This window comes from Lagenorhynchus albirostris, chromosome 7 (assembly GCF_949774975.1).
Source record: "Lagenorhynchus albirostris chromosome 7, mLagAlb1.1, whole genome shotgun sequence".
Lineage (NCBI taxonomy): Eukaryota > Metazoa > Chordata > Mammalia > Artiodactyla > Delphinidae > Lagenorhynchus > Lagenorhynchus albirostris.
The window spans coordinates 40,766,942-40,794,698 of NC_083101.1; the positions used below are offsets into that span (position 1 = coordinate 40,766,942).

General features: G+C 40.6%; 1 protein-coding gene across 4 annotated transcripts in view; it reads right to left on the reverse strand.

Moving 5' to 3' along the window:
* The window catches only part of TLE4 (TLE family member 4, transcriptional corepressor), a 154,660-nt gene that overhangs the window by 67,090 nt on the left and 59,813 nt on the right, over positions 1 to 27,757 (reverse strand). For 2 of the 4 annotated variants that reach the window (XM_060154947.1, XM_060154949.1), the window contains exons 7-8: positions 13,219 to 13,420; positions 11,938 to 11,954 (exon numbers count right to left, since the gene is read on the reverse strand). In XM_060154947.1, the coding sequence (XP_060010930.1) occupies positions 11,938 to 11,954; positions 13,219 to 13,420 (219 nt within the window). Of the gene's footprint in view, positions 1 to 11,937; positions 11,955 to 13,218; positions 13,424 to 27,757 lie in introns of all 4 variants that reach the window. The other 2 variants (XM_060154946.1, XM_060154948.1) reach the window with 1 other exon arrangement.

The window sequence follows — 27,757 nt, forward strand, 5'->3', positions numbered from 1 at the left end:
CTAGTCCTCCAATCAGCATAGACTCGTTCTATATGCACATTTTAAGAGAATTCAGGACTAACTGGAAGCTCAAAGAAATGAAGGGGAACAATCCACTAATGTATTTTATTCTACTCAGAAGACATTATATCTCAGTCCCATACTTTAATAGGAAAACGATTTGAGGAAAGGGATTGCATCTAATCTTTACTATGCATCCCCAAAGACGCAGTGCAGGCCTATTTGCCCTCCAGCTGCCAATCAATACCTACTGACTAACTTTAAATAGTTTATTCAGACTGCACTGCTCAATTTTCAAGTTCATCTATCAATCCCAACAGGTTGAGAAGTCAGAAACCATTAAAATGATAACTTTTGCTCAGTTGTCTAACAGGAAATCAGGAAAATCAGCTACAGAGGTACAGCTGTGTCTTTTTAATATGCAAAGGAAAACATACAAATTGACAAATAGTTCTTCCTACTTAAAAGCCCCTCAATATTAATGACAATCAAGCAAATCAAATGGACTAGCATAAAGCACAGAGTTTTGCCTTAATACATTTATTAACAAAATTTCTCACCCTACAAGTTAAACATAACAGACTACATCCAACACGGGACATTTCATATGTAATATCCTTCTTTCCTCCCCAGGAAAGAGGGTCAACCCATAAGGGAGAATGGAGGCTGAGAAAAAAGGGTAGAAGGAGAAAAAAGGAAGAGAAGGAAACTGAAAATGACAAGGGTGAGCAAAATGATTTAACAAGGGAGCATCTGGCGCTGACAGGAGGAACGGAACACACGTGGTACGTGGAGGGTGCTGCAGGCTGAGGGAGGGGTGCCTGTCTGAAAATTTTGTTGGGGGCAAGAATTGAAGACAATCCCGTTCGGAGTGGGGGAGTAACTCCTAATCGAACAATTCCAAAGTATTGTTCCCGGATGTGTCTCCATTTAGTCATAGTTTGCTCTCTTCTCCCAAGGGCAAAACTGTCACCAGCTCAGTTTAAAATTTCTCTAAATAAGGTCAGACTAGGTTACTACAAGATTTTATCAGCAAAACAGATTCCAGCCTAAGCTTCAGAAGTCTCATTCTGACAGGTCCAATACGGTTTGGTTATAATCCCTGGAGCAGGACTGGGGCTGGGGCAAAGGGTGTGGAATAACTCAGAGACCTTTCAAGTCCTGATAACTGTGGTATAAACACAAGTGATTATTTCAATTTTCTCTAAAGATTATTTTTTCAGGGTAGCCCAATAAACCCAATAATGCCCAGACTTACTAGGAAATTTTTTATTCATTTCCCCATGCACCAGAAAGTAAGCTAATAACGTCCCACTGAGAGTGCTGTCAAGCCAATCCCTGCACTGCTGGACGCACCACCGGGATAAATCTCCCTTCACTTGCTGTTCCAGCATCCACTTGAGGGCTAGGTCCTGGGGACTGCTCCAGACACAGTGTCACAGGCACAAGCCTGAGTGGCCCAATCAGTGCCAAGAAAAGAACAAACTAGAAAAGATTAATTCACAGATGTTCATGCATTTCACATACACAGTGCCCCATGGCCCGTTGCTAGGGCAACGGGAGACCACCAGTGTGCGCTTTATTGGCTTTATGAAGTGTGTCTCGGGGACTAGAGTCCGAGAAATGCTGCATAATAATAGTGTGGCTTTTCTGAAGCCTTGTTTTCAGTGTTTATCCACATTTAACCTTCCGAGTTTTATAAAGAGCATCGTTATGCATAGCCTTCACCCCCCCCCCCACCGCCACCAAACTGCCTCAACTTCCTATCTAGAAACATTAAAATGCATCTCCTGGGGGTCCACTTTGGGAAGGTCCGTGTTAAAGTGCTCAACCAATTCCGCCGGCGGGGGGAGGGCCTACAACCATTTAAAAGTTCACTGTATCAGTGCAGTCAACCGTATCAACCACTTCGGAACAGTGAAGAAGCTACGAAACCAGAACACACACATGCCCCTAATTTTCTGTGCATCAGGAGGAACCTTGCTTTTGACTATCAGGGATCGGTTTTCACCAGACGGAAGAGCAGAACCAGCGAGGCTTATCAGGCCAAAGGCTCTCCCTATCTGACAGAACGTTCTGTGATGATGGCTCTCTTCCACGCCTGCACTGCTAGGGCAGTTATGACAGACAGCCAGCCACACGCAGCTACCGAGGACTTGAAGTGTGGCCAGTGCAACAGAGAAACTAGATTTTTAAATTTTATTTCATGTTAGCTATCTTAAATTTAACAGCTTCCTGTGGCTAGTGGCTACCATACTGGACAGCGCAGTTTTACTGGCTTACCAGACAACTACATACGTTTTGCAAAGTTCATAAAAACACTGTCTCTTCATGCTTTTAGCTTCTGCTTAATTCATAATACTCTTAACTCCAAGTAAATGTACACAGAACAGTATTCAGGACTGTGGCTGCCTCTCGCTGTGTGGTTCCTAACAGCCCCCGGTACTCGGCCTAATCAGCCTGTTTCTTTGTCCAACAGGCCCCGGGATGAAGAGTGACTTTCCTCCCTCCCCCAACTCAGGGTGGGAGGTTAAAATCACAAATGTCACAACTCTCAGAGCAGTAGCACAGATCAAGTGTTAACCTAAAGGGAAGGGGTGGGTGAAGGGGAGAATACAGGCTGTCGGGGGAGAGGGAGGATCTGGAATGAAGAGGAGAAAAATAAAGCCAGTGAATAGATCAATAGAAGCAACAGCTTACATTCAGATTCACAGGAGAAAGAACACACTGAGACAATCATTTCCTGGGAAAAGCTCAAGCCTAATGAGAATTTACTCTGCTCCTTTATGTGACAACCAGCCCTTTTGTGGCACCGGCTTCCTGACTGACAGGAACCCGGGGCCCCTTAATAGGATTTCCATATTATTTCCAACACCTGCCCAGAAGTTATTTGTTTACACTGAAGGAGGCAAGATTCTCAAATCAGACATCTGCTTCTAGTTCAGGCATATCTTAGGAAACCATCTAGAAAGCAGCTTTGTTACCATGGTGACATTTTTATTTTCCTCCTTTGGTTGGCTCAAAACATTAGCATTTCCAATTTTATTTTGTTGTTCAAAAGGCCAAATGTCGCTCAAGAAACAGAAGTTTAAAGAAAGATAAATGAATACTCAAAAATTTCTAAAATAATTACAATGACTATAAGGAAGAATAAATAAAAATGAGGTATTATTACATTGCCTACTGGCTCTCATTGGGTGGCATCACCAACCTGTTTACCTTTCCTCCCCCTCCCCTCTCCTTTTCCCTTAAATATCAACACTCAGCAACTTGAAAAGTACCGATTTGAGGGGGAAAAAAAAAAAGATTCATGAATCCTTAGGGTGTGATACAATTATAAATAAGTCCATTTTCATGAAAAAGAATTCAAGCTCACCCTACAGCCATGGTGAGGGACCGGAAAGTGTAAGCTTTTCATGAACATTAGTGGTTGAAGAAGGGATGGAATAACAAACAGTGTGAGGGAAGAAAGGCAGACTGCACTTGAGTAGATTTCATGCATGTGTACGTTACTGTTTTCCTGTTAGGGGTGGGGGGAGAAGGGGACTTAGCCACCAATTACAACTATCACACATAAACAGAAATTAAAGTGACAATACTAGTAGTTGACACTTAAAATGCTTTTTTAAGTGTTAAAATGTATTACATACGGAAATATTTGGATTGGTTCTGAATAATGAATCTGATAAAGTCATATTACTTATTTTGTTCAGTTTTTAGATTCAAAGTAAAACCACCAAGTATTCAAACTAAGATTTAGTTCTGATTTGCCAGATATAAGCAGCATTTAGTCTTGAAATATGACTTCATCAGTTTCATGTAACAGCAAGTTTATTTAAAAGGATCCAAAACTCTTAGAGCATGTATTAATTAGTCAGCCCTCAGCAAACTTCCTTTCCAGTCCTCTTTCATGAAGCCCGAATTCTGTTCAACCCTGTCCCAAGGCAGCTGCCATGGTAATTACTAGATATGACTCCTCTTCACGTCCAAAATTACAGCCCTTGTTAGTGGCTGGCCCCCAGGTGTACAGAGTCTTTAACCCAGAAGATATCTGAAGCACTTCAAAAGCACAATAAAACAAAATATACAAGTTGGGTAGAGTTAAGAGTTGTAGCAGAAATAATTCAAGAAACAGAGAAGTGAGGATACTGAGCATCCCCCTGGGTAATTTTATGATTTTTCCAGAGTGGGTTATAGTAAGTGTTACTATATAAGACTATAAAAAAGATTATGAACCATTCTTTCAAATAATTCTTTTGGAAGAATTATGTACATTTTGAGAAACAAATGCTTTTGAAATTCAAATGCCAGTTTAAACAAATAAATATTGAGCCCCTTTAAAATTGAAAAAAAAACATGTTGAATAAAAACTTTATGATGTAATATTTTTGCAAGAGATGAAATGCATTCTAATTAAGAACATTAGAGACATTAAACATGGGGATGAAAATGTCTGGTAACTAAGAGGTTTGGTTTATGGAGGAAAAGAATTAAACCGCCCTTGCCAAAAACCAGCTGGGGAAGGCAGGCCCCACAACCAGCCCCGCCCCTGCTAATTAATATTTGTTCTGCCTCAGTGATTGGTGGAGACAGCCCCAACCCCCATCACTAATCCATTCATGCTCACCACCTGAGGACCAGCTATGCCCTAAAGATATTTATTCATCTGTTTGACAAACAAACAATTATAACATATTTTCTGGAATTAGGGCACCTGCTACATTTCACACAGCTTACACGCCTAGAGGCAGGTATCAATTAATACTGAACAAATTACTGCATCATAAACCCATAGAACAAAATTCCTGATTATTCTGTGATAAGGTAACTCTAAATAGGAAAATACATGGCAGAAACAAATACCTCTACAACGAAATAGAAAAGCAAGCATAATGCTGAAACACTTAATTTTTTTTTTTTTGTGGTACGCGGGGCTCTTACTGTCGTGGTCTCTCCCGTTGTGGAGCACAGGCTCCGGACGCGCAGGCTCAGCAGCCATGGCTCACGGGCCCAGCCGCTCCGCGGCATGTGGGATCTTCCCAGACCGGGGCACGAACCCGTGTCCCCTGCATCGGCAGGCGGACTCTCAACCACTGCGCCACCAGGGAAGCCCTGAAACACTTAATTTTAAATTACCATCTTATTTTGGAAAATTCAAAGAGTTAAACATTAAATCCTTGAAAGGTATACTTTAGAACATTAAACTATTTCCCTACCACTCAACGCCCAAAATGAAATATAATTACCACTGTGTTTATTTGGCTAATGGTATGGCCAACTTTATTGCTGAAACATACCTTATGGTGTAAGATGTATACTGTAAAATTCATTTATAGGACAGGACTGAATAACGTAACAAAACATCTACATTCCAGACGCCTGGGAAAAAATGCCTGTAGTAGTAGCTTTGAGATCCAGGGAAGTTAAATGACTTGCCCATTGACACACAGCTGACCTAGAGGGAGAAGGGAATCCTAATTCTATTACAATTCCCTTCCTACTCACCCTTTTTTTTTTTGCGGTACGCGGGCCCCTCACTGCTGTGGCCTCTCCCACTGCGGAGCACAGGCTCCGGACGCGCAAGCCCAGCGGACATGGCTCACGGGCCCAGCTGCTCCGCAGCATGCGGGATCCTCCCGGACCGGGGCACGAACCCATGTCCCCTGCATCGGCAGGTGGACTCTCCACCACTGCGCCACCAGGGAAGCCCCTTACTCACCTTTGATTTGTCCTCCTGTACAGTTCCACCAAGAAGATAAGATTCTTGCCCTCAAGGAGCTAAGAATCTAGTGAGAGAGATCGATGCTGTGCTGGAGCACAGGGCATCTAGGACACTACACCCTTAAGGAAATAGATGTACTTAATATATTTTAAAAACCCTACTTGAAAATGTATTTTTAAAAGCCTAGCTTAAGCAATATGCATGTCTGGTAAGTGAAGCTGGACTGCAAATACATCACAGTCTGTGTATGAAGGTAAAAGGATACAAATAGAATTCTATTTCTTGACGATCAGCATACATTCCTAAAAATTTTACTCCCCGATTATTGGTAAACTTCACTGAACTGTTTATCAACAACATGTACATGCAAACCTAGATGTCATTCTTCTACCCGTTCTCTCATCATAAGAAAAAGACTCTTCCTAGTATGATTCAGGAGAAAGTCCTCTTGACACCACTGGGAAGCACGCAGAGACATCCAGAATATGGGCCATTCGTAGGAAGGCTGGCCCAGGTTCTTCAACAAATCAGTGGCCCAGAAAAAATTTTAAAAGGAGGGAAACTCTTGCAAACCAATTCTTTGAAATAATCGAAGAAGTCTGCTTATAGGCTCGATATTAGAAGCTATCAAGGAATTATTTTTATTAAGTGATTAAAGGCATTATGATAAAAGTGATTAAATGTCCATTGTTTAGAGAAATGTGTTCATTTTAGGTAATGAAGTACATAAGGGTAAAGCGCATGCTGGAATTTGTTTCAGAATATTTTAGCAAAGAAAGAAAGATTAAAATGTGACTAAAAATCGATAGCTCTTATACCTTGATGTGAAGTATATGGAAGTATATGGAGGATCTTGGCACTATTATTTCTACTGCTGAGTATGTTTCAAATTTTTAATAACAAAGGATGAGACTGAGTCACCCAGAAAGCTTTCCCTTGAGGATGGCAATGGCTATGTGACCTTGGGCAAGGTCTCAACACCTCTAAACCTTTCCTCAAATGTGATATAAACAATAAATAAATAAACCTTTCCTCACCACCTACCTTCACAATGAAATCTGAACTATGAGCTATATACATGCTCAGAGATCAGCGGGGTTGACTAGGTAACTAGGGTCCACAGAGGTTAGAGTGGATAAACTGGAGTGTCCAACTCACAGCCCTTAACGGCATACCTTCTTTTCTCAGATTACTGATGACTAAGGGGAAAATAGGAGACAGTGCAAGCCCCACTACAGTTTAGTTTGTCGGTAGTGTTGGGGGTTTTTTGTTTTTTGGGGTTGTTTTTGATTATACCTTCTCTTTATAGTATATTTTATGGATTTCAACTCTAGGCCTTTGTCTTTATATATAATGTGTCCTTCTAAAGTCTATAGGCAATTAATCCCACCAAGCTTTCTCACAAAGGGTTAAGATCACAAACCTTCCTACCTCACACAGTTGTATGGGGGAAAGGAAATGAGTGTTAAAAGCGAAACTGCCTGGGCCAGTTATCCTCTCTTCTACTGGCCAACCTCTCCTCCTTCAAGTGGTTTCTTCTCTGCTTTCTCCCACACAGGACATGCGAGGGGTTAAACATATTAAAAGGCACACTCTTTTCAGACTGATATTCCTTTCCAACAGGAAAAAGAGGCAGAGGGGAACAAAAGCCAAGTCACACAGGTCACACAAGAACCTGGAACAGAAACCTTCACCATTAAGTCTTGATGTACAATGTGAAGTGGCAAACAGAAGTAATCATTCTGTTAATGCAAGCTAAAAACGCACCTTCACCTGTAACACCCAACTAATGAGGCAAAAGTGCTTTCTTGGCCCGAATCATACACTTCAATTTGAACATAAAAGGAGCCTTAGTCTAATTCTCATTGATAAACCTTTATTGCCAACAGAGAATAACTGGAGAGACAAGAAGAAAATCACCGTATGATGTTTTAGTTATCTGCATAGAATAAATACCAAAATAGAGCTATGACAGAATAAACAGGCATTGCCACAGATACAACTAATAAGCAGATCATTATGAAAACCCTTAAACAAAAACAAAGAATCCATACAGGACAGGGCTGGGGGGGGTATAGTATATATACCCACAGAAGAGCATTTAGCTTGAAAAGTATATGTAAATTTTGTTTAAAAAAGTGCACTATCCATACTTATACCAGCAAAAATTACAAAAGCTATAAAGTTCCGTATTGGTGGATTGTGTGGAAACATACTCAAATATTGCATGTGGCATATTTAGATGTTGCAGCGCTCTGGAGATTAGTTTGGCAATGTACGAATCACTAAAAATGAGCACACTCTTCGATGAGGCATATGGTACTCTGGGGAAGACAATCCAATGAAATAATAAAAATAAAAACACCACCACTTAGAGAAAAAAAATGGACTTATGCTATATTTTACAAATAAAAAATGGCAAATCCCTCACAGGACTGACTTGAGGCTACTGCATTCAGGATAAAAAACAGGACACATAACATACACAAGAGGGACTTAGGAAGTAACAATAAGCACAGTAACACCAACTTGGGAGAGGTCATGGAGCTAATCAATAGCTGGTGATAGGCAACTCTGCCATTTATATTCAAGCTGGTCTTGATTTTGGTGGCTAGTTTTTGCTAGAAGGTGTAGACATTTGGGGTGTAATGGGACTTATTTCTCAATCTCAGATTCCTACTAAGTTTTAGGCAATCTGGCCTTCACAGCTCTGAATCATGTAGCCAATCAAGTGGAAACTGAGAGTGATGTGAGGAACCTAATGACTCCTCTTCACGAACTGGGACCTCCAGCAACTAGGAAGCTCCTGGCAGCATGTGGGAATGTCTGCTCTCTCACCACTTTGGAGCCAACCCATTTCTACCCCTCAGCCCACGGGAGGGATAGGCAGTGGAAGCTCTCATTACCTCAGAAAATGTTTCCTCGGTTTCACTTATATCCTTTCAAAAGAAACTATAGAAGAAGTTAGAAAGTCCCCACTCAGGCAAGAGTAGTAGGAACCTATTTTGGGCTTTCCACCCTATCAGCTAAGGGTGAGAGTGGACCGTGGTCTGTGTTTCCTGCCATTGTCAGCCCCAAATCCGAGGCTTACTGTGGGCACATGTATGAGGGTACTGGATGGCCAAGTAACAAGCGGGTGCCTCGGATCCTTACTTTAACAGCCCTAGAACACACACCATTCTGGTTTCTCCTCACCAAATAAAATGAGTCTTGGGCTCCTACAGTGCTTGCTCCTTTAGGTCCATGTTTACATTCTCCATCCTTGTTGAAAAATTCAGATACAGGTCTGTAAATAACAGGCTTAGGAATGAACTTGGCTACTGGAGCTATAGAAAACAAGATCAATAAAGCCAATAGCATTTGGTTTAGTGGTCACAGAACTTCCGAGAAAAGAAAAGGAAGAAAAAGGCCCAACATTTTAACGAGGGAATTTCTTTCATTTTTACTTGATACCTAAAGGTAAAGCATCTTAATTACCTGAATCTTTACAGTAAGTTTAAATTTATATTTTATAAGCTATTCTGAAATCTGCCCTGTTTAATAATCTGTAACGTCAAAAAAAAACATTTTAAAGTGTCTCTCACAATTAAACCCATCCACAACTTTGCATAAATCAAAATTTTGCTACCATAACAAAATGTTACACTGGGGCTGTATAACATTGCCCACATCCTCATTACATGCAACACTAATTACTACCAGCAGATTCAGAATTTTCTGCACATTAGAGGCTTTTAGAGGAGCTATAAAAAATTTCAGGCACCATTAATTTAAATTTGTATTGAAATTTCCTTTTGACAGATGGCCAAAAATTACTTATTATTTAGAGAACCAGAGCTGCCTGTTTGCACATTAGAAGAGGAAAGGGAAAAATTAAAAGCAAGAAGGAAATTTATGTCACGTTCATTACCTGTTAAATGTTAAGGAGCATTATCCTGCATGAATAAATTATTTCATACAAGCCTGACTCCAGCTGCAGGCAACTGGCATGCTCCGGCTGATAAAAACCATCTCTAGTCACACAGCAGACAATCATAAAAAGCCCCTCTTAACCAGGAACCACTTACGGGAGGATGAGGACGATCGATGGAACAAGCAACTTACTGCTTCTCTGAGCATCACAGAACACATTTACAAAAATTAGTGAACTATTTCACCTTGCAAAGCCACAGGACAGCCCCAAACCTGACACAACACGACTTCAAATTCAAGAACAGTACCCCCAAAAATATCTATTTATAGCTACCATTCCATAATAAATCAAGGCAAAATCATCCATCTCTATTTCCTTTTGTTTTTCCCCTGGCTTCCAAGCTATATAGATACTCACTCCCAGACTCATCCTGAATGATTATAGATGATTTCAAAATATACCCTACTCTGACGTGAGGGACTATAAAATGTAATTGACACAAAAGTGTGCACTGGAGTATAAATATTTTCACAGTCTTCTGGGAGTGGGGCATGAGAGGAGGCTTTTGTTTAGTTCACTGGCCTGCCTGAAGGTATGTATTTATCATATGAAGCAGGGAATGTTTATGTTATTGGCCTCAGAATAACTAGACAGCCTTTCCAAGGGCTGCTACCAGCAAATCTTGGTCAATGCATTTACTTACTACTTCTTAAGTACATATGTGTGGAATACTTACTACACTCTGATTAAGAATGCTTTTTAATTTAGGTACTGATGTTCATATTATACAACAAAGTACACAGCTGTAAATGCATAATTAAATAACTCAATGTGTGCAGTTCCAATTGTAAACGTTGACATTTCTATGGGTATGCAGATACCCTTTCAAATTACAAAGATTCTTGAAGGGTAAAATAGATACATTTTATTTTCCATCATTTAATGACTTTGGGGAAAAAAAACCCTACTTCCCTTTTATTATAAAAGGACAAGGAATAAAGAGGCATTCAAAGTGACAGCACAGGTGGTTTCAGGGGAAGATTTTAGTCTCCGTGTACATAACTTCATTAAAAACGGCAAGAGAGGACTTCCCTGGTGGCGCAGTGGTTAAGAATCCGCCTGCCAATGCAGGGGACACGGGTTCGAGCCCTGGTCCGGGAAGATCCCACATGCTGCGGAGCAGCTAAGCCCCTGTGCCACAACTGTTAAGCCTGTGCTCTAGAGCCCGCGAGCCACAACTACTGAAGCCCGCGCACCTAGAGCCTGTGCTCTGCAACAAGAGGAGCCACCGCCATGAGAAGCCCGTGCACCACACCGAAGAGTAGCCCCCGCTCGCAGCAACTAGAGAAAGTCCATGCGCAGCAACGAAGAACCAATGCAACCAAAAACAAACAAACAAACAAACAAACAAACTGCAAGAGATGTAACTGCCTATGCTCCAAAACATTCAACTGTTGTAAAATACGAGAAAAGGAATCGACAGCATCTGTGCTTTGGCCAATGCTTGAGAACTGCCCTTGCTTTCTAATCTATACAAAATACAACGGCATGCGTAATACAATTATCCACAATACAGTAGCATATTTACATTGTGCCTGGCTCAAAAGTTACCAAGCAGTTTCCTATTTTACTCATTTTCTGCCGTGGTAGCCTGTTTTTCTTGTTTGCTTACTATATAAATTCAGGCACCCTTAGCATACCCCATTATGGTATTACACAAGCACATCCAAATCATTAGGCCCTAACTACTTTTCCTCTTTCCCTACAACTTCTCTATAAAGAGATAGAGAAGGTAGATAAGACAATGCAAAACCTAAGGAGAATAACTTGCTATACTGGAAACCAAGATGTCATTAAGTTAAAGAAAAAAAATTCTTTCTGGTGAAGAAAAATGCTCTTAAATGTTTTGATAAAGAGTTTTGTAGGATGGAACTGTTTCCCAAAATGTTTATTTCCTTAAAAACCAATTTTTTCCCATTATTATTTATCTTATAGCCAAAGCTTAACTGAAGAAAAGCAGTTATTCTTTTTCACATGGCAAAGACATAATAAAAAGAGCAATGCAAGCCAGATCTTATAATTCAATCTTGATCTATAAATCTGATTCTGATAGAGAAATGGGACCAATATCTTAAAAAATCTCAAACGCACAACTGAAAGCAATATAAAAATGCAGTTTACCACTATTTGGTACAGCCCACCAAATCATCCTGTAAATCTCAAAGAATCCATTACTACATTTACGAAAATCATTGAGAGCCCCCTTTTAAGCCATTCCTTCATCTGTAATTTTGAGTCCTACCTTGATGGAATCTCTGTCTGTAGGCAAAACAGCAGCAAAGGCAGAGCAAATGGGGAGAAGAAGGAAAAAAAGAAAAGTACCAGTTAGTTTACATAAAATCATACATTTGTCAAATTTGATCTCTGCTAAATAGTAAATGGCACAGTTGTCAACTTTGCTGTAAAGTTAATTATTAATATTACTAGACCAGATCCACAAAGCGCCAATTTACCTTTGACACAATTTCAGAAACCAAAGCTGGATATTTGTGTTACTTATACTCGTTTCCGACTTTTCCACTTATAGAAGTATTTATAGACATGCCTCAGCTCTGGACCATAGCACTAAGATAACTGAATGATGAACAGTACAGTGTTTCCAACATCAGAGATGGGAAATTTATGTTTATGTGATAAAAATCATTGACCCAAGATTATAATTCATGGTAATGACACTGAAACAAGAACAGATATGAGGTTTTAATTATAACCACACCCTTTTGACCAATGAACCACCCATGTACTACGTAAATTCCCACAAAGGAATGCTGGGAGAGACTTCCATTTGTTTTTCTGCCATTAACTAACAAAAACTACTAATAAACACCATACAAACACAAAGTCACATCAAAATGTCTCTGCACCATCATCTATTCTAGTGGAGGGAAGAAACCAACCCAGAAGGAGCACAAATGGCCTTACAATCAATTCTTTACATAAACAACTGTTGTTCTTAGAGGCAGAAATGAGTTCATTTCATGCTTCTAAACAGACTGGGTGAAAGAGGTAGTTAAACCAACAGATTTCATTAATTTGGGCTGTACTTTCTCAATTACTAAGACTACTGAAATTGTTTTCTTACCTGCAAGATTCTCACTGCATTGTATGTGATTTATAAGTAATAACTGAGGCTGTCAAACGAGTAAATGATCAGTAAATCTTTCCCCAAAATACATTTGGTCTAAATTAGCTATTAACGCCACTCACTGTTTCAAACACAGGGCACTGTGGTACGTCATTACTGATTTAGACTTGGGGAACTTAGGGGGTAGCAAGGGATCAGAGGCAATAACCAGGAAATGCGTCCCCCCCTTGCCTTTGGGAAGCACATTAACTCTTGCCAACCACTACGGTATCATTTGGCAAAAGACTGCTTCCAATCATTAATTTACCTTCCAGGGGAAATCCTTTGTTTAGTCACTGCTACAACGAAACCCAGAAACAAGAATAAACAATGACATACAGACCTACCCTCAGCAACAGGTAGGTAATATCAGACTGACATCCCGAGAAAACTGCTTACCTCTTTGGTGATCATTGTCATGGTGCTTCTTCTCATCTTTAATTGGAAGGTGAGATTGGCCTCCGAGGGCACTGGAGAGGGCCAGAAGGCCGGCACTGCTACCGATGGGCGGAATGGCAGGGGGCTGAAGCCCTGAAGGGTGCGGGGTCAGAGGCACTGGCAGACCATGTCCATGTGATAAATGCTGGGCCTGGAGTTGTTGCTGCTGTGAGAAACCAGACAAAGATATTGAACTTGTTCCCTATATCCGAGACACCCCCCCAACAACAAAAGGAGAGGAAAGAGGTGCAAAAAGATCCTGGAAAGCCCAGCACCCATGAAAAAAAGATTTATTCTTTACATATATATATAAAAGGGAAGGAGATGAACAATAGAGAAATGCTATCTTTTTTACTTGGATTTGGTGGTTTTGCAATGCACTGTAAATAACCTAATTTTTAAGTAGTGAAACTAATTTACTTTTAATAGATGAAATTAGATTTAACAAAGCATCTGTATTTTGGTCTCCAAAACATAAAGCCTCACTATCATACATCTCTAATCAAAACATATATGTGACTGTTAAAGCAGTTATGTTGAAGAAAAAAAGCTTGAAAATTGAGAAAATTAGTGTTAAACAGTTCTCCCAGAACCACTGCACAGCATGCGTCGACAGTTAATTTGAAAGAGAAAACCTGAATTAACAACCCAGAAAAGGAAACTGGTTGCAGCCACCGTTTTAAGCCCTTTAAGTGTCCTCAGCGGTACTTGAGCAAATTACTGAAGAAAATCTAATGTAGCAAGGCTTGGGTCCTCCTGTAGGCTTGCTCAATAATGCTGAAATAATTGGGCACTCTGTGCACGTTTAGTGATGCTCGAATGAAAAGCTAGAGGCCTGCCCTTGTACTCTTCTCCAGCGGCCGCCTCTGTGTTGTGACAGGTTTATCTGAGTGGGACTGTGATGCATGCACCAGTAACTGTACTGACAAGAGTTTAAAGTCATTTTTACCGGCACACTGGCAACACATGGAGAAAGCCCTCGAGAGGCCGGAAGGGGAGTGCTTGACCTCAGCCGAGGCTGCAGCAAGCTGGGCTCCAGGGACCGAGGTGGGCAGGCCTTGCTGCCTCTTCCGAGGGGGAGAGGGGGAGGGGTGGTGATCGGAGGGTATTCAGTTAAATATATCCCTCAACAGGGGCCCCACACCAACCAATACCCTGATTAACAATGTTCTGTGAGAACAAGTGTTGAGAAATTCTCAGACCAACTTCTGTAGTGATTACATTTTAATTAATACCTTTAGAATCACTTTTTAGGCCTATCCTGTGATAGCTAAACAGTCTCTTCTATAATTTTCTTTCCAAGTAGGACTGCACAAAATAGCTTTCTCAAAAATGTGTGGGGTGGCACGTTCTGCTCCCCTTCACTGGTAAGAATCATCTTGAAAAATATTTCAAAGAAAAACGTGAGTTTTTTTTTTCTCCTCCCCAAATTACTTTTACTTCCCTTCTCTACCCCTCTGTATCTCTTCCTGCATCTGACAATAAACGTCCAAAGGTAGCACTACTTAGTTCTTCTCTCCAATTGACCTGCACCTACTTACTGTACATGCACTTAAAGTACAGTCAATAAAATAGTACTAACACTTTTAAGACAACTTTACATACATAAAATGGCAAATTGGAGCAGTAATAAAGACACTCCACCAACCAATGCCCACCCTAAAGTCCTGCCAACGTGCTACCTAAATGGAGTTCAAAATAATGTCATCCTTCATTTGAGGGGCCAAAATCATGTTCATTAATTCTTTATGTACTGTTACTTAGTTGTGACCAAAAAACATGAGCACACAATAGATTCTAAACACGTAGAAAATAGGTCTATGAAGAAACAAGGCCTTCAGCTAAATATATGGCAAATTTATTTCAAGTCCTTGTTCTACTGAAATAACCAGAAAAATGCTCCAATTCTCTTTCTCCTCTATATCCCATAATACTTCATGTGCATGGGTCGGGCACATAGCCACTTTCTATCTCAGATCAGAGTTCAATCAGCAAGCATTTATTAAGAGTCTGCATATGTCCTTCTTACCACCTTTCCTAGACTCTAAGCTCTGTGAGAGTCTGCATCCGACACACACCCTAGCTAACTGCAGGCACTGAGACATTCATATATCTGAGCAATTAAAAAATATGTCTATTTCATTAGATATGAAAAAAAAACCCTCAGCCAAAAGCAAAACTTTCAGTGGCCCAGGTGTTTCTTTTATTTTTGTCTCATAGGACCAAAAATAAGCACTAACAGCCTCATTTTCCTGTCCATCCAGAACTTTCCAAAGGCAAAAAGCATACCCCTAGTCTGCAGCACATGCCATTCATAGTGAAGACTTCCTGGGTTCCTTACTTGTACTCTATTCTACCTCAAAATAGCTCTAACACTAATCTTCTCCTATTCTCCATTGTGCCCCTCTTAAAGGAGGATCCCTTTCCCTTCCAAGGACCAGACTCCTCCCCCTGCAACATCTTTTCTTCCCTTCTCCCTTCGTTGCTCCATCAATTCTCCAACTCCCCACCCCCACCTCCACCTTAGGTGGTTCTGTCACTGATTTTGCTCTTCTGCTTGCAAGCCTAATTCCAGCATCTCTAGCATTGTGTTTAAGACGAATTGCCTCCCTAACACTAAGAGAACTTGAGGTAGCACTTTTTCAGGAGGGGAAAAAAACCACTATATTTTAATCACATTTTGTGTCCTCCACTGCCCCTAACACAGTGCCTTGGCACATAATTGGCACTTGATAAATGTTTGTTAAATTTAATTAAATTAACCCTCTTTTGCCCTCTTCAGCTACTGGTGTGTGTGTGTGTGTGTGTGTGTGTGTGTGTGTGTGTGTGTGTGTGTGTGTGTGTGTGTGTGTGTGTGTGTGTGTGTGTGTGTGTGTGTGTGTGTGTGTGTGTGTGTGTGTGTATATATCCTTGTCTATGGAGAGCCAAATTTCTTTAAAAACTAGTGTAAATTTGCAGTCCCCAGTTCTTAACAACCCCCTCCTGTAGACAGACAGTCAGACAGACACACACACACACACACACACACACACACACACACACACACCTTACTCCTTAACCCCCTGTAAACTGGACTCCAGGCCCACCAATCTCAAAAAACCTGATGATGATTCAGAGAGCTATTTTTTCAAGATGTCACAGTCGTCTTTCTGATATATCTCAGCCAGAGCTAGCATATCCTCCTTATGAAACTCTCCTCCACCTGCTTCAGGAACGCTACAGTGATCGCCACAGCCTCTCGTTAGTTCTCTCTCTGAATGCTGCTGTCAGATTTCCTTCTTGGCTTCTCCCTGTTTACTCCAGAGGTAGAGTCCTAAACCTTTGGCTCCTTTCCCATGCTCCAGTAGCTCCGGTCTAACTTCTTGCCAGACAAGTCTACTTGGCAGTTCAGCACTACCTGAAAATGAAATGCTTAACACAAACCCCCTAAGTAACTTCCACTGGCTCACGTTATCAGTCACCACTCATTTGTTTTTCTTCTGTGCTCCTATATCCGTCATCACCAGCTCCTGTCAAATCTCAATTCCAGCATATTAGTCAGACCCTCATCATCCCGTACTTTGATTAGCGCAAGTCTCCATTAGCTCATTTTGACTGTACGAACCCACCCTGCATCATCACTGCCAGTATTTTTCCCTCAATTCATGGCCTCTCCTGTCTCTTAGAACAACCTCTCCATTACTTATCTAAGTTGTACTCACCCATCCTGCTCAGCTCATGTTTCACCTGTTCTGCAAAGGCCTCTCCAAACGTGCCATGTGTCTACTTACAGGACTCCCTGTATCATTCACTGGCACAGGCTGCCTCATAAAGGTACTGTTACTCATCTTTTTACGGATAAGAAGACCCTGACCTGCCAACAAGATTGTGACATTCTGGAGAGAAGAGACCAGCCTCAGGGCTCTTTGTACCCCTGGCACCTGGCTCACCACTATTTAGTCATATGGCCATATATTTAAAGCTTTTGGTAAATTAAATTTCTACTAAATAAAAGAGAGTTCCTATATATCCTTTACCCAACTTCCACTAATGTTAAAATGTCTTACCTACCCATAGAATTTATCAAAAAAAAAAAAAATCTTACATACCCAATTTACCAAAACTAAAAAATTAACATTGTACATTACTATTAATCAAACACAGACTTCATTCAGATTTCTCTTGTTTTCCATTAATGTCATATTTCTGTTCCAGAATGCCACACTGCACTGAGAGGTTTTAATTTTTCACTTGCTTTTATACCAAAATTATAAAAGCCCTTCCAATGATTTTATGAATAACAACATCCAAATTACAAAAGTATCGTTAAACAGAATATGCCTTGAACTTAGGAGAGAGAGAGGAAAAAAATGAGAGGGGACGACCATAAACCCATTTTACGAGTCATCCACTATATGTACAAAATATCAGACAAAAAAGCACACTCAGGGCACCCTGTAGAAAGGAGCAATTTTTAGCAAGTGTTTAAAATATAAAACTATCAGGTAAAAATGAGATTAAGTAAGTTACCAAAAGGTAGATGATAAAAATATAAGACAGATATACTGAAATACTTTCGTAGGTTTTTAAATGTTTATATCAAGCAAATCACTTTCTGTATTTAGTGGTCATTTTTAAATTTCTTTGTAAGTTTTCTCCTTAGAAGCTATCCTAGCAGCACAGTGACAGGTATAATGGATAATGATTACCGATTAGTCAATAAAACCAATGTATTAGAGACCATCTTCTTTACATAAAAACAGTAAGTCGCCAACAGCTAAACTGGACTTTATCCTTTACTCCATCAAAAAAAAAAAAAAAGCCTTTATCAAATTACAAATAACATTCAAGAATTGAAAATTAAAAAGAATCTCTATCAAGGACTCTCATCAATAGAGGAAAACTCATAGCAGATTCCCTGGAAAAGGACTCAGGTTTCTCTGGATATTATTTAAGGAGCTGGGGTAGCACAACCTAATGGACTTCCCTATAGTACAGCAACAGCTTGTGGATGTTTCCCAATAGGTTACTGTCCTCTGATCTCCACCCTGTCTGTGTTAATTACACAGCAATTAACCTGTAAAGGTTTACTTTATCCTATCACCAAAGAAACATAAAACCTCTTGCTTTTTGAAGACAGAGAGAAAGGAAATGGATCTTAAGAGCACACCAGTTCAACACTGATTTATTATTAAAATAATTTAAGATAAATCACCACTCTAATCACAAAGCAGCAGGTTAAAAAATGCTTACCTTATAAGGAAAAAAGAAAACAATCAAGCCAAAAAAATAAAAAGAGGAGAGCATAGACTGTAGTACCACTTAAACATTAAAATAAAATACACTCTATGTAACCATAACTGAAAAAAAAACCTCCTGAGAAAGATACCTATCTTGAAAAATTTCTTCTGACTGGGCTTCCTAGGCCATTACTATCTTGGGTGCCTTATTTAAAAAAAAAAAAAAAAGAAAGAAAAAGAAAAGAAAGAAAACATTCTCATATCAAACCAGGATACAAAATAAAAATCTTTTTTTCTTTTCCCTTGATGGGCCATTCAAGAGAATAAACATTAAAATGGAGTGAACTTTAAACTTAGGCAAATAAGTACTCCATTAAGGTAATTAATTTAATTTTGAAAAATAGCCAGTAATTAGTTCTAAAATACACAGCAATGAGGTAGTAGATGCAGCCTCAATTCTGTTAATAGCTTTTTACTGGAGATTCTGTAACAAAGAATTATCTCCTCACAGTTTCAAGTTTGGAAAGAAGGGAAAAAAGAACCACTAGAGAATCAAGCTCATAGGAAATGTCTATCTGCCAGCAAAAAGAGAAATTCTTTTTAATCAAATGTCCCCAACTGCTTGATTACCAAGGCTTGACTGGTCAATGACCAAGCAGGAAGCAGAGTGAGTGCAGAAGCTTAATCCACACAAATCCCTAGCAACTCTGCACAACTCCAACTGGAAACCAAACAGAGGTTTTCTTGTCCACCACCCTTCACTTGTACTGTGCTATCAACAGAAGCCTCAAAAAAAAAAAAAAAAAAAAAAACCTTCATTCTTAGAAGCAATGACACCCCAGCAGCAATCAGCACACTTAGTGCCGTATCTTGGTTTCTTAAAAAAGAAAAAAAAAGAGCAAGGTGAGCCTGCTACATCTTGTGCTAGAAAGCAAGAAAGCTATCTAGACTAACAGGGTGTGACAAATAGGACAATGGGCCAACTTGAAGGGGTCCTCACTGGCAAAACTTGAGACAATTCAAGCATCATAAAGAACAGTGACTGTAGTAGATTACAGCATTATTTTAAACCCAGTTGCCAGGAGTGGAGTCCACGGTACCACAAGAAAACAGGTGGAGCTGTGGGACACGCCATGAGGCCAAGGACTAGAAAATGGCTCTTCCAACCAGCTGGCCAAGCTAGGTGCACTGAACATGTGTGCCTTGATCCAATCAGGAGACATTATTCCAGGGGACAAGTAAGGGAGGGACCGACAGACCCAGGAGCTGGGCAAGAGAAGGCAACAGACTCTGAAATAAAGCAGCGAGCACAGAAAAGGGCCCGGGGGCTGGTATCTACACTGCTCTGACCGCGAGGGTACGCGTTAGTAGGGACCCTGCCTGTGTGGGCTGGGCTGAGTCTGAGAAAGGAGATCCTGGATGATATGTGGGGATGCAACATCATGAAGTGACATCAGAGCTGCTGTCTGGAGTCCTCACCATCTCTGCGAGCAAGAGCAGGGCACTTTACGATTTCAGACCTCAGCTCCTTCATGTAAAACGTGGAAAGGGTTATAAAATCTACCTCCCCAAGGCTGCTGGGAAATGTATGAGACTGTGCATATAAAACCCTTAGCGCAGTGCCTGGCAAATAATAAACACTCAATAAATGGTTGTTGCTATCATTGGAAAAAGGTATCCAGAAGTCTATATCCACACACACACTCACTCACGGAAAACGAGGGGAAGGAGGAAGGGAGGTAGGCAGGAAAAGCTCTTCTTTACAGAAGAATATTAATTTAAAAGGAAAAAGAATTTAGAATTTACCACTTCATTACTCCAAATGTATTAACAGCATCAACAGATACTAAAACCACTGGGTAAAATGTTGTTGGGGAACAGGTTATTCACATGTCCAAGTATCATCCCAGGTTACTAGCTTCACCAACAATGTGATACAACTGGGAAATACACAGCATCACCCAGGTACACAATATCACCAAGGTAGTGTTTTTACTAAAAATACTTAACCTGAATCTAAACATCAGAAAACAATCAGATGAGTCCAGGTTGTAGGGCAGTCCACCAGGCTGGCCTGGAATCTTCAAAATGCCAAAGTCATAAAGCGAAATCGCTTGGGGACTGTTTCTTGGGGGTGTGAGGGAAGACTGAAGAGACGGCACAACAAAGCCACTCTTTTTTTTTTTTTTTTTTTTTGTGGTACGCAGGCCTCTCACTGTTGTGGCCTCTCCCGCTGCGGAGCACAGGCTCCAGACGCGCAGGCTCAGCGGCCATGGCTCACGGGCCCAGCCGCTCTGCGGCATGTGGGATCTTCCTGGACCGGGGCACGACCCCGTGTCCCCTGCATCGGCAGGCGGACTCTCAATCACTGCGCCACCAGGGAAGCCCACAAAGCCACTCTTGAATGTGAGTACCAGATTAGGCAACAACTGCTACGAAGAAAGACGAGCTATCAAGGACTTTCTGTGGACAACTAGAGAAATACGAATATGAACTATACACTGGATATATGGAGGTCTTAACTGTATCATGCTTATACTGGAAAACTGTTTATAGAAGATGCACGCTGATACATTAAGGGGTGAAATATCATGTCTCCCTGCCTCGTACTTTCCAACAATTTGGCACACACAAAGTATGTATCTGTCTGTATGTATGTATACACATTACAAAGCAAAAGTGACAAAATATTAACTGGTGAATCTAGGTGGTAAGTACACAGTGTTTGTTTTACTATTCTTACCACTTCCCTATAGTTGTAGAGGTGGGGAAAATAGGATGTGCCCTTCTAGACAAAAGATTGGGAGTTCTTACTTTGATCAAATATCTCTAGCAAAAGCTAAAAGTTAAGTGAATCCATAGAAAGAAGCAAGAATATAAAAAAGAACAAAGGAAGGAACTTTACAACCTAAGCTTATCTGTAATTCATTCCTGATGACTTAAAACATGAGATTTACTGCAGGGGAAAGACCAGCATTTACAGCAACCCAACAAAGATCATCACTGCAAGGATAAGTTTCTCACACTAAAACCACAGATCTCTATGGTCCTCAAGATCTCTGGACTGGTCTTTAAGGGGAAGACAGGTAACAAGCAAAGAAGCAAATTCCATGAGTCCTGTGCCAAGGATTCCACTGTCTTAACTTGCAGTTTAACTCACAAAGTAATAACAGCAAGAAAAGGAAAGGACAAAAGTCCCCCAACCCTGAGTTATTATATTAACTTTCCCATCAGAAATCCTATTAGAATTTTTTCTGAATTGGTCCATAGTTTACTAGGAGAAGTATTTCTAAGCAAATTAATAATAGAAATACATTTTCCTGGAGGCTTGTTTAAACTACTTAATGAGATTTTAACACATTATCTTACTGAAACCAAGGCTTCTATTTTGTGTTGTAGTCATTAAAGTTACCAAGCTAAGGGATCCTGCTCAGAAAAGCTTTCTTTAGTTACTTCACAGTATTCTTTAAAAGTAAAGCTGCATCTAAAAAGCCTGTCTACTTCAGATTCTTCAGTAACCCTGCAGCTGACCTTAGAACTTTAGAAGTAGAATGAACCTCAGATGACAGCTAGATGAGTTGCTTTCCAACATTTTGACCACAACTCCTGTGTGTGCATGTTGCATATCTGCATAGAACAGACACGTAAATAAAACAAAAGTTTAACAAATACCAGATGCTATGTGCGGCACATTTTTATATTTTCTATTCTCTTCTTTTTTAAAATAAAAAATGTTGACTATTGATTTCACTGCATAGTCATGAATCTCAGGAACTGCAATTTGAAAAACACTGAACCAGGCTGTGATACTGTGATTTACAATAAGAAATATATATTTGGTCTTAGTTCACAGTTCTGGGCACAGGGCTCCAAAAATTCTAGGAATTTCCTAAGTGAAGAGAGCAATAAAAGGTGTCTTCTGTTATGTTAATGACGTGACTTTCGGAGGGCACTCGTGGTTGGGAGCCGGTTGCTAGGAGAACCAACCACATGACCAGAATGTTGGACCTTTCAGTCCCACGCACCAGACCTTCAGGGAGGGAGGGGAGAGTGGCTGGAGAGTTGAGTTCAATCACCAATGGCCACTGATTTAGTCAATCATGCATATATAAGGAAACCTCCAGAACAACCCAAAGGACAGGGTTTGGAAAGCTTGCTGGTCGGTGAACACAGGGAGATTTGGGGAGAGTAGTGCACTTGGAGAGGGTGTGGAAGCTCTGCACCCTTTCCCCATACGTTGCCCTATGGATCTGACTTCCATGTGACTGTCCCTGAGCTACATCCTTTTATTAAAGAACAGGTAATTTGGTAAGTTACATGTTTCTCTGAGTTCTGTTGAGTTGCTCTAGCAAATTAATCAAACTCAAGGAGGTTGTTAAAAACACAGATGATAACACCTGTATTTGGGAATGGTGTCTGAAGTGCAGGGAGGAGGGGCATTCTTGTGGAGCTGAGCCCTTAACCTGTGGGATCTGATGCTATCTCCAGTTGAACTGTATGACACACGCAGCTGGTGTCAGAGAATTGCTTGGCGATCCGGCAAACTATATACCGCGTTAGAACTGGGTGCAGAATTTTACAGGCCAACACCTGCATATGTGAGGCCCAAGGTAAAAGTCAGTGGGAAATTGTATCCACATCAAGAATGGAACACAAGTCCTCACCATCCAGCCCAGTGAAGTACCTGCTGCCCCATCAGGACCTTTCTTAACTAGGGAGGCCTTAACACAATTGGTAAGTAATCGTTCATTCATAAGAATCAAGAGACAGCCCCTCTGAAGAAGTGACCTCTGAACTAAGACCTGAAGGATGAGAATGAGAGCACCTAGAGCTGGGAGAAGAGAATCGGAAATGAGAGAAAAGCAGTTGCAAAGGCCCAGATAGGGAAAGGAGCCTGCAGTGACCAAGGAAGAAAAAGAAGTCTGGTGGGAACCCAGTGAACAAGGAGGAAGTGGGGTCAGATGCAACATTATGGGAATCAGATCACAGACAGAAAGGGCTTTACACTTTCACTTAAGAATAATGAGAGCTTTAGGCAGTGGTGAGTTTGTTGTCGTTAAGTTTGAACTTTTAGCTTGTACAAAACTGGTAAAAGCTGGATAATTATTTGTTGGCTATATGTGTTAACAAATATCTTCTCTCAGTTTCTAGCTTATCTTTTCATTTTCTTTAAGATATCGTCTGATGAACAGATGCTTTTAATTTTAACTGAGTAATATCTTTTTCTTATGGTTTGAGCTTTCTGTGACCCATTAAGAAATACTTCTTTACCCCAAGATAAAAAGTCTTCTTGGTTGTTTTTCTTCTCTGAAAGTTTTAAAGTTCTGTCTTTTTATACTTTTCAGACTGACTTCTGCATGAGATAGTTACCGGACGCGCAGGCTCAGCGGCCATGGCTCACGGACCCAGACGCTCCATGGCACGTGGGATCTTCCTGGACCGGGGCACGAACCCGTGTCCCCTGCATCGGCAGGTGGACTCTCAACCACTGCGCCACCAGGGAAGCCCCTACAATTTTTTAGTTAATATTTTTATAGAGCAGTTTTAGGTTCACATTTATAGTTTTAAGATTAGAAAAGTTTTATCAATAACGAAGACAAGCAGAATGGAAAGAAACTGAAAGTCACACATAATCCTACCAGCCAAACAAAACTATAATGTTGATGAACCCATCCAGCATTTTTTCAATGCATATATAAGCATTTTTAAACAAAAATAACATCATGCTATCTTGTTAAATGCTTCCTTTCCTATTCAGCATATCAAAGAACATTTTCCCATACCCCTAACTAATGCTTTGACTAGATCACTCCTAATGGCTGTACAATACATGCCATTGTATAGATATGAGAGTTCACTTAACTAGTCTCCCAACTGGTTAAAGGTTAGGTTGTTTCTAATTTTGAGATATGTATGGAGAGTCACCATGGTTTAGCAATATATCACTTAAGACAGTTCCTCTGCAAGTTACAGAATACCCAAATAAAAGTGGCCTAAATAACAGAGGTTTTTATTACTCACATAACAAGTCCAGGCTTGGTTGGATGACGGCAGTATCAAGGCTCTGGGTCAGCATCTCTGGTTTTCCTGACCTCTCTCATATCCCATGTCCCCCAGGATGGCTGCTGCAGAACTGATCATTAACTCATCCTCACACAACCATGGTCAAGCACGGAAAGAGGGCAATTTTCTCTTTATGGGTCTTTCGTTAAAGAGAAAAAGGCATTTCTTTATATCTCCTTGACCTGGACAGGGTCATATGCCCACAGCGCATCTGTGAGGAAGGCTGGACTGAGCACCTGGATGTTTTAGCCATAGTAGGAGGTAGGTTCAGCCTGCAAGAAACAACCAACAAAGCCTGCCCTGACATTATCTTTGCTCGTAGGCCATCTGAGGATATGAGCTGAAAGGAACCCCAAAACAACCTCTGAGTTTTCAATCCAGGTAGACAGCAGCTTATATTGTTCTCCTGCCTTCAACAGTTTCTTTTCCCAGATATTAACTTATACAGAGCTGTGTCTATAAATTGCTTTGATCAATCCAGAAACATCTGGGAAAATAAAAAAAAATACACGACTGCCAATTTGCTTTGGGATCAGTGTGGCACTGTCCCTGTTAGTCACAGAAGACAACCTGAGCACCAAGATAAACTCTCCCCCTTTAATGGAATCTACCAAGGAGAAAAAAATGCATGAGAATCACAAAGGCAGAATAGCCACGGAGCTGCCTTAAAAAGGATTTAAGAATGTGCCCTCGGGCTTCCCTGGTGGCGCAGTGGTTAAGAGTCCGCCTGCCGATACAGGGGACACGGGTTCGTGCCCCGGTCTGGGAAGATCCCACGTGCCACGGAGCGGCTGGGCCCGTGAGCCATGGCCGCTGAGCCTGTGCGTCCGGAGCCTGTGCTCCGCAGCGGGAGAGGCTGCAACAGTGAGAGGCCCGCATACTGCAAAAAAAAAAAAAAAAAAAATGTGCCATTAAGTTTTACTTAAAGGTTTGGGGGACGGGGTTAGCTCTAGCTCTTGCTTATTAGGTCAACAGCATTATTTAAGCTTGCAATATTAATATATCCCATGAAGTAGTGTTATTCACAAGTAGGATGGACGAAATTTTCTCAAGATGGAGAAATGAAGAAAAAGTACAGTTTATCCTAAGAGAATAAGATAATTTCAAAAATAGGACTCCCCCAAATGTATTGGCAATCCCTGTGCTTTATGTCCCCCCTTACTGGTCCCCGCCCTTTGTGTGGTCCTCCAGCAGTTATCCCTCTCCCTCACCCACTACTGCCTATAATTAGCTTAGCCTCAGGCTTTTGCTTTCAATGGGTAACTCCTACCCCATCCAGTGTCCCCATGTACTTGGTTCATAACTTTGTAAAAACACGATTCATCCATCTATGGATCTACCTCTCCCACGAAATCATGAACACAGGGACCAAGAGGTAGGGACCAGTTCTTAGTCATCATTGTGCCCCAGGCCTTTAAAAGGTACACGTATGAACAGGAGACTAATAAAAGTATTCTGAAATGCTTACTTGCCTGTATTTTCTTTTGATACAACTATGCGAAGGCAGCTGCTAGCTCCAGTTAATACCTCTTAATAGAAAAAATATTCCAAGCAATCATTATCATTAGTTGTTCAAGATTAAATGTTTAATGTGGTTAACTTATTTTCCGTAATACCTATGAGAGTATCAACATAATGCAGTTTTTTGTTGTTGTTGTTTTTCTTAACCCACCCATAGTTCAAGAAACTCCCTCATCCCCGGGGCACTATTTAGAAACAAATTCAGTGTAAACTTCTGATTTCCAGGTCTCTGAACAAGCAGCAATGTCTCCCTATAATGCTATAGACAACTGCCTTCTGTCTACACACATTCCAACAAGTATCGTACTATGTCAGGATCTTGCGCAGTTCGATTCTTGGTAAGGTGCAGGCTCAAACATTTTTTGTCATGAGACCTAAGACCAGAATTTCTTCTCTGGACAAGGTACATCCTCCACACACCCCCAACACACACAATTCTGCCAACATTTCAGGGAGCTAATGGACAGCCTGATACCCAAGCATGAAACCCAAGAGGATCCAAGGACCTAGGTTAAAAATACCTGTCTTGGTACTGGTGTTTATGACAACTTTTGATTCTTACATATGACAGTAAGTTACAAAAAGCACGAAGAAACACAGTAGGAGTCAGGAGTATCCAACTGATAGGTGGAGCTAGTATACACTTCAGCTTAGGCTAACCAATTACTATGTGCATCAGGCATACCCAATTTCACCTCCCTTATTGAGCTCTGGACCCTAAACACTGGACAGTACTATAATGGATCTCAGGATAAACGGCCTATTGATCCCAGTGTAAAAGAAAGAACAGAGTCAAGGGAACAAATAAGGAACAAGTGTAACAGAATGGTTAAATGTGTGAGCTCTGAAGTCGGTCTAAGTTTGGTTCACTTCCTCCCTGTGTGGCCTTCAGAAAACTACTTACCCCTTCAGAGGCTTGGTTTCATTATTGGTAAAGCTGGGACAATAATACTCCCTTCCTCATGGGGTTGATATGAAGTTTAAACAAAATAATGTCTACAAATGCTAAGCACAGTACTAACACAAAGCAAATAGTCGATAAATGCTTGCTATTTTTAATTACTCCCTTAGGGAAAAGAATATAAGGCTAGGGATGTAAATCTAGAGAAGTAACTGTGACACAAAAGGCCCCCAAGTTTTAAAATAAAAATTCCAGAGTCATCAAAACAAACAGGCTTACGACCCATACAATATTAGAAAACTGGATAGCACTTTAGTGGCTATCAGCTCCAGTCCTGCATTCTACAGGTGAAAAAACTTTTAAATGGAATTCCTAAGATCATACTACAAGTGACACCCAGGATTGTGTATGTATTTCCTACCAGTCCACGCTTCCTTCCTCTCAACCTTGGCTCAAAATTGTGGGACAAAAAAATCAAAATGCAAAAATAGGTCAAAATAGAATATTTGTTCATTTAACAAATATTTATTAAATATAATAAATTATTGCATGTTTATTGAACAGCTACTGAGTATTTATTATACAAGTATTTATTGAAAATGATGAGCTACATATTGTTCTAGGCACCACAGCTATAAAAGGGAACAAGATCCCACCTGCTAGTGAAGGGAAATTAACACACACATAAACAAGTAAATGGTAAATGCTCTGAGGAAAATAAAACAGGCTACTGCACAGAGAATGAACTGGGTGAAAGAGCTACTAAAATCTGCCACCAGGGAAGTCCTTTCTCAGG